Source organism: Bremia lactucae, linkage group LG9 (genome assembly GCF_004359215.1).
Source record: "Bremia lactucae strain SF5 linkage group LG9, whole genome shotgun sequence".
NCBI lineage: Eukaryota > Oomycota > Peronosporomycetes > Peronosporales > Peronosporaceae > Bremia > Bremia lactucae.
The window spans coordinates 1762573-1776797 of NC_090618.1; the positions used below are offsets into that span (position 1 = coordinate 1762573).

The following is a 14225-nucleotide window of genomic DNA, read 5'->3' on the forward strand; positions in this document are numbered from 1 at the left end:
CTCAGAACTCAGCCCTAGGCAATTCAAACGTCTGTTTGAGCCGGGCTTTAAAAGCCTCTAAGCGAGCGAAATACATATGGGTCGCGCAACTTGAGGCCTAGTGCCCAAGTTTTGGCATGACCTGTTAGATTTGTTTGAGAAAATGCGACTTGCATTTGTTCGTCGACGATGTGACGAGCGTTCAAGGCATTGTCCAATTCGACGTACCACATTAAAAGGGAATCCTCTTCGACTCCCTTATACTTAAAAATGTCTATCTTCAAGGTTTCGGGACGACACATTTGCGTCATCCCAGGTACAGGGAGTTGTACCTGTTGCAACCTCGACAGTTCTGCCTGTTGAGAGCTTGCTGTTAAAGCAAGGCTACCTTCTCCTTCGCCTCGTCAAGTTCATATTGTATGAACATCGCGATGGCTGAATGGAGGGCATCTCTGTCCAAATTGGACAGCATGGCTAGGATGGCATGATTCCCTGCGGTCGAACTCATTCGTTCGACCGCACTCCTTTCTATGTCACTTAAAACGGAGTAGCATTCTCGCGAAACGTGATTCGTATTTCCATTATCATCTGACATGTCCATGTTAGATGATAGAACTGTGGTCCTTGGACGGACTAATAAGTGCTACCAGGTGTAACGGGGCACTGCCGACTTGTGCTGCTGCAGTACAAGTCTACTTCGCACTGCTTCAGTGCGAGTGGTGCCACACGTCACTTCACGTACACTAGTACGTGCAGAAGAATACTCTCTTTAAAATGCTTGCTTTAAAGAGGGTCAGAAGTAAACTGTATTCAATATAATTAAGCTCTTCCGTTTCTATCTATTTTCTACTAACTTAATTTTATACTAATACAGAATATTTAATAAAGTCTTATCTGTCTCTCTCTTTGCGCGCGTCCAGTGCTGACTGGACCGCGGGGCAAGTAGATTTAAAGGCCTATATCTACCAATGAATAAGCTTTTGGAATGTTACTATGTAAAGTAATATCCCAATATATTATTAACCTTTTAGATAAACATTTATTAGCCACCTTTAAGTATTAATTTAATCAAACGATACACCCGTTATAAAGATCGCATCGCGAGACCACCTTCAAAGGCCGACTGAAATGCAGCACCGTCACTTCTGATGGCGAATATCCCTTTATCTTGCAGCAAGATCCGCACGTTCTGCGATCAAGAAAGCCCTTTCCTGTGTGAATATGGAGCCACAACCGTCGCTTCTTTACCTAGTGACAACACACACAAAAAATACAGTTGATACAAATACTCTGGTGCATGGGTCAACCGAGAGAGGAAGCACCATTGAGCATGACATAGGCGTCACGAGGCCGCTTCTGCTCGTCGACAACGGCAGGCGTGAAGAAGTGTGTACACGGCGTCTCGCGTAAAAACTTTACCCAGTATCAGCACGGGGGGATGCGGATGCAAAACGTGCAACGCGGGAAAGCGCGCGCTGCGTCTGCTTCAAATCCGCATTTTAAGCTCGCAAAATGCGTCCGCCAGAGTGAATGCGAATATACATAATGGTAAAAACCAGTTTCAAGAACACGAAATTTATAATGTATCTTACGTAAAACCGATAATCGCCAGCTTACACCGATTAGCCAATCCGAGGTATCTTGTCTGAGGCAATTGTCAAAACGTATGTGGTAATAGTCAAAACGTCTGTTGCAATAGTAATATGTTTGTGGCAATAGTCGCACCCTTCTACTTTTCCTTAGACTTAGTGCTCAAAGTTGACACTGAGCCACGCTCAGTAACTCAGCCTTCTTTAAGCCACGCTTGCTTTAGGCTAACGAGAAAAGGGTAGCACGAGGTTGGATTGTATCTTAATTTACTGAAATTAGCTGGCTGCAAATGTTAAGACCAGCAGATGTTAAAAAAATGTGTAAGTAGGAGCAGAGTGTATGCACTATGCTTGCTTTTTGTAAAGGTGATAGTGACTCGTATCGCATATCAAATTATTTAGCGATTTATAACATCCAGCGAAACAGAATTCCCATTATGTAGTATAAATAATTACATGCTCAGGCAAACCATTACCTCCAGATTACTCAATCTATGGAGCATCAATCAAAATCTAAACAAGACGCTTAACAGCTATCGTAACACACCGAGAATACCACGCTTTGGCGAGAGCGGGTCAAATGCTATTAGTTTTATTGTGGTGATGGCGAAGTTTGTTCGGTCAGAACCGAAAACTCCGCCTCCAGGTCGACCTTTACCCGTTTTAATCATGGTGCCATATGTAATCGGTATGCAACGCGATACGCTTTTACAAGAGATAACCGCATTGGCTGCATGTGAATGGGCCAACCTTTTTCTCTTATGTAAATTATGTTGTCGCCGACCAGAATTACTTAACATGGCAAAAAGTAACGGATATTCCGGTAACATGTCGACAAAATTGCAAAGAAAGAATGACATTGCGAGCGACAAATGAAAGCGGATCGATCTTAATTTGCTGACACAGTTATTCCACGTGCATTTCCCGCTGTTCGACTCACGCTCACGTATGCCACCAATTCTTATCCTTCTGTTTTTGCTTTATGCGGTATTCCCACTTATCAAGTCTCAAACAAATGTCTGAGTCCCTTGTAGCTCATTTCTTTATTTCCATTCAAAGAGTTCGTTTCGCTTTTTCGGTAGTTCGCTTAATCGTCGGCTTCCTGCCATTTGTTTGTACATGCTACTCCTTACTGCTGTCATCTCTCTGACCTTTGTCGTGGCAAGCGCCAACAAACCAATTTTAGACCACTCGACATTGTCAAGCAGTCCAGACGCCAATCTGGATGAACACCGCCTTGCAAACAGTACGAGTAATACCGAAGAGCGAAACTGGTTTATGACTTTGTTCAAACCGTGGAAGGGCCTTAACGAAAATTTTGGTCAGATTGGAAAATCTTTGGCTTCTGATAAGTCTCATACGATGCTACGAGACGCTTCGACAAAATTTCAGAAACACAAAGTGTTCAGCCCAGTAGTCAACGTGGCGAGGGATAATCCAAACTTTATTGTAAACGTAATGCAGAAAGGGGGTGATAAAGCTATCGAAAAATATGTTAGGCAAGACCGTCGGAAAGGTGAACATTAAAAAGCTCAGACAGATGGTGGTTGGTGGTTAAATTTGCAGATAAGACGGGGTAGTTAGGAGCAAAAAAGTTCTGTTTGATCATCCTCCTTTTTTATTGCTGGAATGAATTATTTGGGTAATTACACACAGCTCGTTCATTCTCATAATTTATTTTCGATATGTGTTGCGTGCCTATGATTATGAGCGCCATGCTAACATTATATGGCTTTACCATTGGATTAAAAAGAAAAAGTTGTTGATTTTGAAACTGAAATAATTGGATGCTGATACATTGTCGAAAACGCAATTGTGACTATTCGCATATTTTCATTTTCATCTCGATTTTCAAACGATCGCAAATTCGATTGCCAGCCGTAACAAAAAGGTAGTGTTTCGTTCATTGTTACTTGCTCGCATTACTCCTTGACCACGAAAGCTTATAAATAGATATTTTTTGAAAGTTTTGGGTGTAAGGCGTACTTCGATCAAGTTAGATCGTGGAATGGTGTCGTGTAAATGCTCATTAAAAAAATAAGTAAATGAGGTTGAAAATTTTGGCTAATCATAGCGCTAGGGATCAGCTACAAGCATTATATATAGGCTCGCGTAACGAGCCTATAGGCGCAGTGGTCGTCTCTATCACAATAGCAAGTACTTTTGCGCAAGCGTCTCGAGCGTCAAAATTGGTTGGCCATCTATTATGACTTTGCGAGTCACCGTGAGACACTCGCCCAATGGCACCAGTAGCAGAATTTGAATGTCGTCGACAGATGTGCTGGCGCAGTTTTTTTATCTCTCTAAATCGCCACGACAATGCTCGAGCTGCACCTTTGATGCGCGTCGCTAATTGGCAAACGGTGTTGAAGTAACCAACAACGACTTAAAAACTATCAAAGATCTCCTCAACGATTAGATTCTCGAAATTCTTTTTTGCTGCCGGCGCTGCGTGTTTTTGGCTGGAGCCCCGTCAGGAGCCGATTTCTAGCGGGCTCAAACCTACAGAAAGCTTTTTACCCAAAGCCATCGTAGTGATCAATTTCACGAGGTTTCAGACAGCAACAACGACCAAGAGCGCCTCCGTTACCATCGCACGCAATAATTATCCTTGTGAATATTAATGAGATGATTATTTCCGGTCCTCCTACCCCGCCGCGTGTTTGCAATTCTCGAGAAACGATGGTGAAACTTATCAGGACGAAATAGCCAGTGCTTTGAAGGCGGCGACCTAAGAGCTTCTAGTCTTTATGAGGTGTCGGTGTTCAGAGAGAAAACGCTTTCCAAGTTCGAGACGACGGTGGTTCGGGGTTAGTGAGGAGATCAACGGAGTGGGACTTTTGCTTTCATAGAAGTCGAAGGCATCGACTTGGTACATTGTGGATTGCATGGAATAATTTTACCATCTCGGCAGCCAACGCCGTACCAGAGAAGATTTTTTTTTTGACAGCGGTAGCACGGGACAACCAGCTGAAGTCTTTTACGTAAAATATTTTTAAGTTTTTCGTTAATGAATGTACTTTACCGAAATGGACAGACATCATCGTAGTCCATTCCAATTACCTGCATTTATTGTCAGTGGAGCACACGCAACAAGTCTCTTGGGCTGGCGCACATAGCATAGGCACAATAAGGTTGTGAATGCGACTGATTCTCTGCGTAGGGCTCCTTTAGTCTCACTACGCGTGGCTGACATTCTAGTTGGGGCCAACGAAACTCAAAATGTCAGGTTTCGGGCACAAATACGCTATACGGAGGTGTTCTTCACGGAACGACAACTGATTTTCAGTGCCAAAGTATTTTTGATGAGTGTGTTCTTGCGGGACAAAGCGAAATGCACTAAAATCCACACCCAGTAATTCGTATTAAGCTCAATCGCTCCCTTGTCAGCGATGCATGCAAGCTGACAGGGGAGCGATTGAGCTTATAATATATAACGACGGCCCAGGCAAGAATGCACAATATCGGGTCACGCTTCTAGCCAGTGCATGATGCCTCAATTTTGCTTAGGACTGCATGAGGCTTATCAATATCATTATTGGTGAGTGGTTCTTTGCCATGAGATAAGTGCAGTAGTGTCTTCATCTCCTTGTTATTTAGTGCATTAACGAAGGGTTATGGAATACATGCTGAATTGCTAGTACGGATAATGGAAAGTCGACTACACAGGTTAAAAGATCTGAGCCCGCACCTGTCCTGTAAACTTCTTTTGCCATGCCTCTTGCTCCTCCAGCCGAAAATAAGTACCCGTCAATTGCCACAGCAAAAGAAGCTGTTGAGGCTCAAGCAGAAACCGAAAAGTACGATTCTGTAACGGGGTAGAGAATATTTGGAGAATATTTTTTTACATGGTTATAATCTAAAAGCATATCCATTGGTCGGTATAGACCATTATATCTACTTTTTCCGAGGTTCAGTCAGCGCTGGACGCGCGCACAGAGAGAGACAGATAAGATTTTATTATATGTTTTGTATCAGTTTGTAATTAAGTTAGTATATAATAGATACAAACAGAAGAACTTAATTATATATCAACAGCTTTCATTTAATTCTCTTTGAAGCAAGTGTTTAAAAGAGAGTCTTCCTCTGCACGTACTAGTTTACAAGAAGTGACGTGAGGACCCACTTGCACTGAAGCAGAGCGAAGTGGACTTATACTGAAAAAGTACAAGTCAGTATGGCCCCTTTTTAATGTCTGTATGATCCGCTCAAAAAGTTTGGGACGAGGGTGAAGTAATCAATGAAGAGCGTGCTGTTCGGCTGCAAAGCCCTCAACATTTCTACCAACTTTCCAAGAATCGAATTAACGCATTACCAAGGAGTACCAACAGGCACCACCACGCTTGCTAAGGCTGATGGACGAGACTTTAGCAGAAATCGTGGCAAGTGACAATGCAGCAGCTGTTTTGTCTAGCTCCTTGTCATGTTCTCCGTAATTTTTCGACCCTGTGCTTCGCCGTCTCTGAATTTGACGACAGCATACTTCATAGCAAGTAACTCTTTGATATGAACTGGGTAGTTCTTTTCCGCAGCTTTAAGCTGTTTAGACTGGAACGCAATAACACGTTCATGCCCATCAACATATGTTTGTAACAGAGCAATGCCAATGGCAAAATCTGATGCGTCACAGACGACACTGAAAGGCCAATTTGGGTTTGGAAGTGCCAGAATCAGGGCATGGATAAGACTATCCTAAACTGCTCGAAAAGCATTATTTTTGGTGCTAGTCCAGCACCATTCTGTATCCTGTTAAGGAGATTAGATAATGGCCGAGCCATATCAGCATAATTTTCGCTATATTTGTGTAAATAATTGGCGAGACCCAACCACTTACGCAAATCTCTTTGTTTTTTAGGAACCGGACAATCTACTATGGCTTTTACCTTAGCGGGATCCGCTCTAAGGCCTCGCTTTCCAATGAAGCATCCTAAAAAAGGAATTTTGTCTGCGCCAAAAATGCATTTAGATGCATTGGCATACAATTTGTTTGTGCGCATGCACTCGAGCACTGCTCACAAATGGTCTAAATGGTTTTCCATATCCGACTTACCCTGCTCCGCACGACTATGGACAAAGATTTCATCGAAATAAGTCTGTGCATAAACTCGATGAGGGCAAAACAGTTGCGTCACTATACGATTAAATGTTGCCGGGGCGTTGGAAAGCCCTTGTGGCATAACCAGCCACTCCCATAACATGCCGCTTGGGGTGCTAACCGCTGTAAGCGGGATATCACTAGCTCGCATGAGCAATTGATAGTAACCATCGACTAACTCCAATGCACTGTACATTGTACATCCCACCATATTGTTTTGAAGAACGTCCTTTCTAGGAATGGGGGTTTGTGATGGTATAGTGGCAGCATTAAGCTTATTATAAGCATGTACAATGCGCCATTTACCATTTCGCTTTTTGACACAAAATGTCGGTGTCAAATGAGGAAACTTGCTCTCTCGTACCATTCCAGCCTCGTGCTTAGCACGAATAAAATCGTCAATGACGTCACACTGCTCCCTTGGTAAAGGCCATTGTCTTGTGACACAATATTTGGTTCCCGGAATCAAGTCAATCTCATGACGAACACCTTTTACCTCCGGATTGAGGTGTTAGTTTATTACATACCACATCTTGGAATTCCTTAATCAAGGAATAAAAGAGATCCGTAGGATCTTTAAGGATCGATGACCCATTTCGCGCACTAAGTGCAGCTTTTGTGTCATCCAAGACAGCTTCGTCGAGAAGTGACTATGAGTTTAACTCAACCATAGGTCGAATGACCACCATTTCAGATAAGTCACCTGCTTTTAAGGCTCGACCGCACTCATCAATAGACATTCGTCTAGCTCTAAAAGAGCATGTAACGAAGGGATTGCCGCAAGGCTAACTTTCCCCTCAATGTTACCGGTTACGCCATTTACAAGCGTATGTACTTGCTAGCTCGTATCACTTTGTGAGGGTATACACGCTTCGTGTCCACTCTGTCTTGGAGTAGAAACAATACGCCTCTTAGAGGCCGGGACATCCACGTCCCCGGGTTTTCCAGCCTATATTGGTTATATACAAGACATGGTGTCTAATTTGGCATCCGACAAGGAGTCAGGTAACTCAACTTCCTTATCCAGCGAACATTTACGTGTCGCTTCACGTGTCTTAGGAGGGTTTGACCCAAAATGCCCTGGCGAACTGCCAATAGTGTCACTATTGACACTCAGTATGGTACCACCTCGGCCGACCACACTCGGTGGACTTAGACGTGCCACTTCACGTATCTCAGAGGTTATTGCACCCTTGATGATTCGGCCTTAGGCCAACAATGCTTTCAGCATTTAGTGAATCGTTATTATAACGAGTGTCACTCGACGGAGTACGTGCCGTTCCACTTATTTCTGCTGAGTCGGGATCAGATTTTTTTTTAACATCAGAGTTTATTAACTCAGACATGTTAATGTCTAAAACACTGACAGACTCATTCAATGATCCGCGCCAATAGCGCTTTTATTGCCTGAGCAAAGGTGGGTTCATGACACTCCAAAACTTTGCTAGGAATATTGCGCGTGGCGCCTAAGGTCTTAGACCTCCAATCGATCCATGGCTCATGGCGTTCAAGCCAGGCCATACCAGGAATGAGATCATATCTCGAATCCAAAATAAGGACGAGACAGCGTTTCATTCTGTCAAAGTCCAGAAATTTCATACCTAAGTTCAATGGAACTTTGGAAACAGTGACACGAGTCCCAGTCGCTTCGCGAACAGTAATTGGATCACTTTCATGCGCTTAAGCGCTTTTGACTTCCTTTAAGGGAAAGGCGTTGAGCATAATTGCAAGACGCTCCTGAGTCAATTAAAATTGACCACAGCTTATCAAAGCCCTTTACAGTCGCTTGAGCGACTAGCAAGCCAGGCTTATACTCTTGCCCCGTGCCATTGAGCACCGAGCTAATCGAGACTAGGTTCTGTTTATTCTAACCTCCTTGAGGATCAACAGAGCTTAGGTCTTCCCCAGTTGGGCGCCCCGCACCTACTGGGTATCGACGTTTTCCCGCACCGTACCAGATCTCTGGTATAGGTTCGGAGTTAAGGCTCCTTCGAGCTTTACGCGAATTTTGAAGAGGGCAGGCAGGTCGTAAATGTTTCGTGCCTCCGCACATATAACATCTACGGATGGTCTTATGCTGCTTCACATCTTAAAGAGCCTCTTCTCCTTCCTCAACGAGGCTCAAATCCATAGGTTCCGCTCTATAAGACGGAACCCATGTGCTTGAAGTGCTTGTTCGGTAAACAGGCGTTCTAACGTGAGCAGACTTAAAGTCAAACTCGGCGCGTAGCGCTATGGCAACTGCCTCTTCGAACGTAGCCGGATGAGATCGGAACAATTCCGTCCGGGCAACGCCCTCATTGAGACCTCCCATAAAGATGGTCACTACAATTGCTTCTTGCACCGGGTCTTGTTGTTATATCAGCAAGTTTTTCTGACTCCTCTTTTTATTAACAGCGTCTTTTAGTTTCTGCCAACCTTGAATCTGTCTTGATGCATAGATGCAATGAGAGTTCTCAACTCCTGGACATAGTCCCCTATGGTTCGTTTACCCTGTCGAGTCGCTAGGAGCCGTGCTCGCATGCGAAAAGCCTGATCAGGGGTGCAAACATGCTCGTCATTTGCTATATCACTGAATCCCATGAGGGAAAAGCGTCGTTTATGGACGTGCTGCACGATAGTGCCCATTCCATGGCTCTACCTCCAAGTTTGGAAATGGCCATAGCCACCTTTTGCCGTTCTGTTAAGAACAAGGCGGAATCAATGGACATTTCCGTCTGCTTAATCCAAAAAGGGAGATTTTCTCCCTCTTTTCCCTCATATGTTTTCACATTTACAATTATAGGGCGAGCCCTCGGCTCTGAGTCAGGTACAGAGATGTACCGGGTTGGCATAGATGCCGCTAAATAGTTCTGTTCCTGACCGATCAGGGAGGCTTCGTACCGCATGAAGGCTTTAAGCCTTCCATGCAGGACATCTGGTCATTGGGAAATAATAAATTTGACGTGCGTAAGCCCGAATAAGGTTTGAGCTTGTCATAAGAGGCGCGTTGCGCTTCTGACAATTCTGGAACCTCTTCCATTTTCGTGAGAAATTAGTCTTGTAATGACTCAGACGTAGATTGACTACGAGTGCTACCAGGTGTAGCGGAGCTACCTCGCTCCTATAGTCAAAGGAAGACTTTCAGACTCAGAGAGTCACTTAATTCTATTGAACGAATGGGCTTAACAATTCAGGGAGTCGTACAAGCTATCAAAGCGTAAGGAATCCTAGTTCAAGGGATTCAGAGGTTATTAGAACCAAGTGGCAACTAGTGCCCAAGAGGATATACCTTAGAAAGGCTTCTATCTCTTACAGATCAATGCGCAAGCCTTAGGAAGGCACTTAACGCTTTAAGATCAAAAGGGGAACTGAACTTTATTAATTATCTAAATCTAAAAACCTTATCCTAGCTAATCAAAATAATTGATTTTACATTTATTACCCATAATAAATGGGCTTGAAGTAACCAACTATTCAAAAATTAGATAAAAGGGCATTTTACCCATAAAGTAAATGTACCACAACAACGGTTCTCCAACCCAAGTGTGCCCCATTACACAATTCTTCATTTAAATCATCGCCACAAGAATCATCATGATCGGCAATATCGCTTAAAACCCTTACACTGTTGCAATCATTATCAGTTCACTTGAATTGAATGCGCATCAGGTTGTGAAATGCCTCCTGCACTATCGCTCTCCTCCGTTTCCTCAAACGCATCTTCAAAAGTAGCCAGGAAGCTGTTTCGAAGATAATCATTTAATAATTTGTATCGTCGCCTTTTCACTGGACTTTCCACCATGATACTCCTTGTGTATAGGATTTGCCGTTGGCACTTGACTGCGTAGTCGCCCACGCCACAAGTCCAAGAGTCCATGAGGTCGGACGCCACAGATTCCATTGCATCATTGCTACTTGAGTTTCTTGACCCAGTATCAAATCCCGCGATAGGGAATTTTCCAGTGACGTCGTCATCGTCATCACCGTCGAAGTCATAAATGTCACCTTTTTATATAAATTTGCGAAAGTTTTTGCAGCCAAGTGTTCACCGTTCGCTTATACCCGCTGTCATAGCGACTAATTTGATTGTTTCATTCATCTTTACGTCGAACAAGAAACCGGTTATGTGCTTCTTCGGAAAGTATGTATGACAGCCGACAACATCGTAACGATAGCCGATTAAAAATTCCATGCGACGGGTCACCGTAACCTTTATCAGCTTGGAATTTGGCAGTGGCAGAATGCCAATGAACCAAATCTCAATGGTAAAGCCAAATAATCTTAGCATGGCGTGATTAACATTACGGGTGCTATTAAGCTGTGGTCGAAGTAAAACTGATGAAGAACGAGGATGAAATAGCGGACGATATGAGTATGTTAGCGCCGGGTCACACCACATGTCGACTCAAAGGTCACGGGTTCAAACTTCGCTAATCGAAAAGCAGCAAATACAGCAGACTTTCCGATACCCCTGGGACCCCGGGCATCGTTGAGCACAGATAAGCCCTAGGGCTAGAATTAAAAAAATCAGAATTAAAAAAACTGTCAAGAAAACTCAGATGAAAAATATGAGGTGTAGAATATCTTAGACAAAACCAAGTAGGTATAGGTTGTGTGAACGATAAATATACGACCGATTTTCAACTGAGTGTGTGACCGTTTTGCTTTGCGTAGCCAACTGTAAGCAATTTGAGGAAAATGCGGATAAAAAAACGAGATGGTTGAGGCATTAATTGTTACTGCTGTGCTAAATTTTCTAATGGATTAGCTAAGTGCTTTGCTATCGGAGTTCATTCGTCAAATGAGGCACGAGTCACAAATCATCAACAAATTTGCTGCAGCTCTTGAGTTGTACATGCTATTGTCGTTTAAAGAGAGATTGATTTCGCTCGATTGAATATTTTTTTGTCATACATAGCGGCTTGTTCGTAGGCTTATTTCGCTATAAAGATTGCATCCTATTAGGCACGCGGTAGCGTCATTGCATAAAGTTTCTTTGAAGCAATTTACGAAACAATGCTTCCATTACTTTCAAAGGAGATATGCCATGGGAAGCTTTTCGCTACATATTCGCGTAATGCCATGGGACGCTTCGTAGCTCTCGACGATGCCGTTAGCACGTGCGAGCACCACGTTGTTCTGGCAATCCGAGGCATCACGACCGTCGGAGGACCAGCAAAGCCGTTGGATACCTCGAGAACGTGCCTGTGGATGTTCACGATTGGACAGAATGCGCTGCTCCTTCGTTTCTAGCGCAATAGACTTGAGCAACCCCGTCTCGTCACCTACGAGGACAAGCATGGCATTGAGTTGGCTGGTAAACACCAGTTACGGATAATGATTGGCGGAAACGTAAAGACGAATGGGTTGATCGGATTGGATATAATGCTCGAACGACAAACGTAATCTCATTCAGTGTTTATTTTTTGTCGCGTCTTTTAGATAGACACCATTACTTGCAGCCTATCCATTTGAAAAACCTCCGTCTTTTTCTTTTTCGTGCTTTTCCGAAATGGCGACTTTACCAAGTGACGACGTGCGAATACTCGCTGTAAAAGTGCATAATTCCTTTTCACGTTTAAGTCGCCATTGGGCACAATCGTCTGTTTCCTGTCATGCGTTCATCCACGCTCCTTGCTACCACTGTCGTTTGCTTTGTTTTCGTCGCAATGAGCGCCAGGGTCTCGATTTCTGACGCCAAAGCAATTCGAAGCGATTCCGTCGCCATTTCGGGTGAACGCCGTCTTGCTGACAACGCGGAGAATACTGAAGAGCGAAATTGGTTTATGGCTACGATTGGTAAGCTTCGAGGCAAGACCAAAGAACCTTTATCGCCGGAAGAGCCCAAGGCAGCGCTGACGAAGATTTTAAATGACAATCAGCATGGAAAAGTTGACGATTTCTTTAAAGATATAAGGAAAAATCCCCGTCTCATTGACGACGCATTGAAGAATAAGAAGGTGATTTCGGTATTGAACTCTTTTGAAAAGAAGGAGGCTCTGAACGAGAACGACATAAAGAAACTCCATAAAGTCATACTTAAAGAATTGACGGCAAATGATGGGAATGTGAGTCATCCGAAAAGGTATGCCACCCTCGCCATAGGCATTACACTATGCATTATGTTACTTCTCCTCGGCCTACTGACGATTTAAGAAAACATTCATAATACATTTGTGTGTTTTTTTTCATTGTCGAACGCTTTCGTGATAGTGGTGCATGCAATTTGTCTTGCAACTGCTAACTTGTTAAGCGTTTCATCCTTTTTTGCGCAAGCCTCCTCGTCGCTTTGTCTTGTTAGAATCGACTCATCGAATATCCTTTTGGCCCTGAAGATGAGCAATCTCGTCGACAACAAGGTCAATATGGGCAGTTCAGGATGGACCAAGTCGATGCCTCAAAGGAAGACTAAATCAGCTCGTTTCCATGCCCGTTAGTGGCAAGAAAAGTAGATGTCACGGCGGCGATCGTCGAACGAACCTTCGTGAACTTAATCATTGCAATGACTTTGTGATAAATGAGAAGCTTCGTTAATTTAACGAGGCGAACTGCATTTTATTTTTATCAGACCGTAAATTTCGGTAAAATAATCATATGTGAGTATGAAGCTTTTACCATTCCGTACTTAATAGCACCCGTAATGCCAGTCACGCCATGCTAAGATTATTTGGCTTTACCATTGAGATTTTACGTCATGCTAAGATTATTTGGCTTTATCATTGAGATTTGGTTCATTGGCATTCTGCCACTGCCAAATTCCAAGCAGATAAAGGTTACGGTGACCTGTCGCATGGAATTTTTAATCGGTTATCGTTACACGATGTTGTCGGCTGTCACACATAATTTCCAACGAAGCACATAACCGGCTTCATGTTCGACATAAAGATCAATGAAACAATCAGATAAAGTCGCTATGACAGCGGGTATAAGCGAAAGGTGAAGACTTGGCTGCAAACACTTTTGCAAATTTATATAAAAACGTGACATTTATGACTTTGACGGTGATGGCGATGACGACGTCACTGAAAAATTCCCTATCGCTGGATTTGATACTGGGTCAAGAAACTGAAGTAGCAATGATGCAATGGAATCGGTGGTGTAACGGGATGTATCGTAACATGAAATTAACACTTTGGTTGTTAATTAATATATTATCTAAAAGGTAGATAATATTTGGAGGATGTTACTTTATATAATAATGTTCAGAACTCCTATCCATAAATAGTATATACCATTATATCTATTTATTACGCAGACTAATCAGCTGTAGATGTAACGGGGTGTATCGTTACATGAAATTAACACTTAAAGGTTGTTAATTAATATAATCTAAAAGGTAGATGATATTTGGAGGATATTACTTTATGTGGTGATATCCTGAATTCTTATCCATAAATAGGTATAGACCATTATGTCTATTTATTCCGCAGACTAATCAGCTGTAGAAGTAATCAAAGAGAGTTACAAGATAAGATAGATAAGAATTCATTTACATGTTTAGTATTAGTTTATAGTTAAGTCAGCATTTACAAAGATAGATTAAGAGACACTTAACTATATTAATACAGTTTTCATTTTAC

General features: G+C 42.9%; 4 protein-coding genes across 4 annotated transcripts; 2 read left to right on the top strand and 2 right to left on the bottom strand.

Annotated features, from left to right (window-relative positions):
* Window positions 1–2687: 2687 nt before the first annotated feature.
* On the top strand, window positions 2688–3095 carry CCR75_000870 (uncharacterized protein; the record flags this gene model as incomplete). Its single annotated transcript, XM_067958975.1, has 1 exon — window positions 2688–3095. One exon carries the CDS (start codon window positions 2688–2690, stop codon window positions 3093–3095), a length of 408 nt encoding a protein of 135 aa, XP_067819494.1.
* Window positions 3096–10690: 7595 nt separating this feature from the next.
* CCR75_000871 (uncharacterized protein) lies at window positions 10691–10933 on the bottom strand (the record flags this gene model as incomplete). Its single annotated transcript, XM_067958976.1, has 1 exon — window positions 10691–10933. One exon carries the CDS (start codon window positions 10931–10933, stop codon window positions 10691–10693), a length of 243 nt encoding a protein of 80 aa, XP_067819495.1.
* Window positions 10934–11480: 547 nt separating this feature from the next.
* Window positions 11481–12041, bottom strand: CCR75_000872 (uncharacterized protein). The gene is made up of 2 exons (XM_067958977.1): window positions 11677–12041; window positions 11481–11603 (listed from the first exon to the last, which is right to left on the bottom strand). The coding sequence occupies exon 1, from the start codon at window positions 11944–11946 to the stop codon at window positions 11677–11679; it is 270 nt and encodes an 89-aa protein (XP_067819567.1). The 5' UTR covers window positions 11947–12041; the 3' UTR covers window positions 11481–11603.
* Window positions 12042–12314: 273 nt separating this feature from the next.
* Window positions 12315–13057, top strand: CCR75_000873 (uncharacterized protein; the record flags this gene model as incomplete). The annotated part of the gene is made up of 2 exons (XM_067958978.1): window positions 12315–12713; window positions 12947–13057. The coding sequence occupies 2 exons, from the start codon at window positions 12315–12317 to the stop codon at window positions 13055–13057; spliced, it is 510 nt and encodes a 169-aa protein (XP_067819568.1).
* Between the last annotated feature and the right edge of the window lie 1168 nt (window positions 13058–14225).

What these genes read in the sequence shown, in the direction of transcription:
- CCR75_000872 (XM_067958977.1), bottom strand. Translation starts at nt 11,946, where the DNA reads ATGCTTGTCCTCGTAGGTGACGAGACGGGGTTGCTCAAGTCTATTGCG.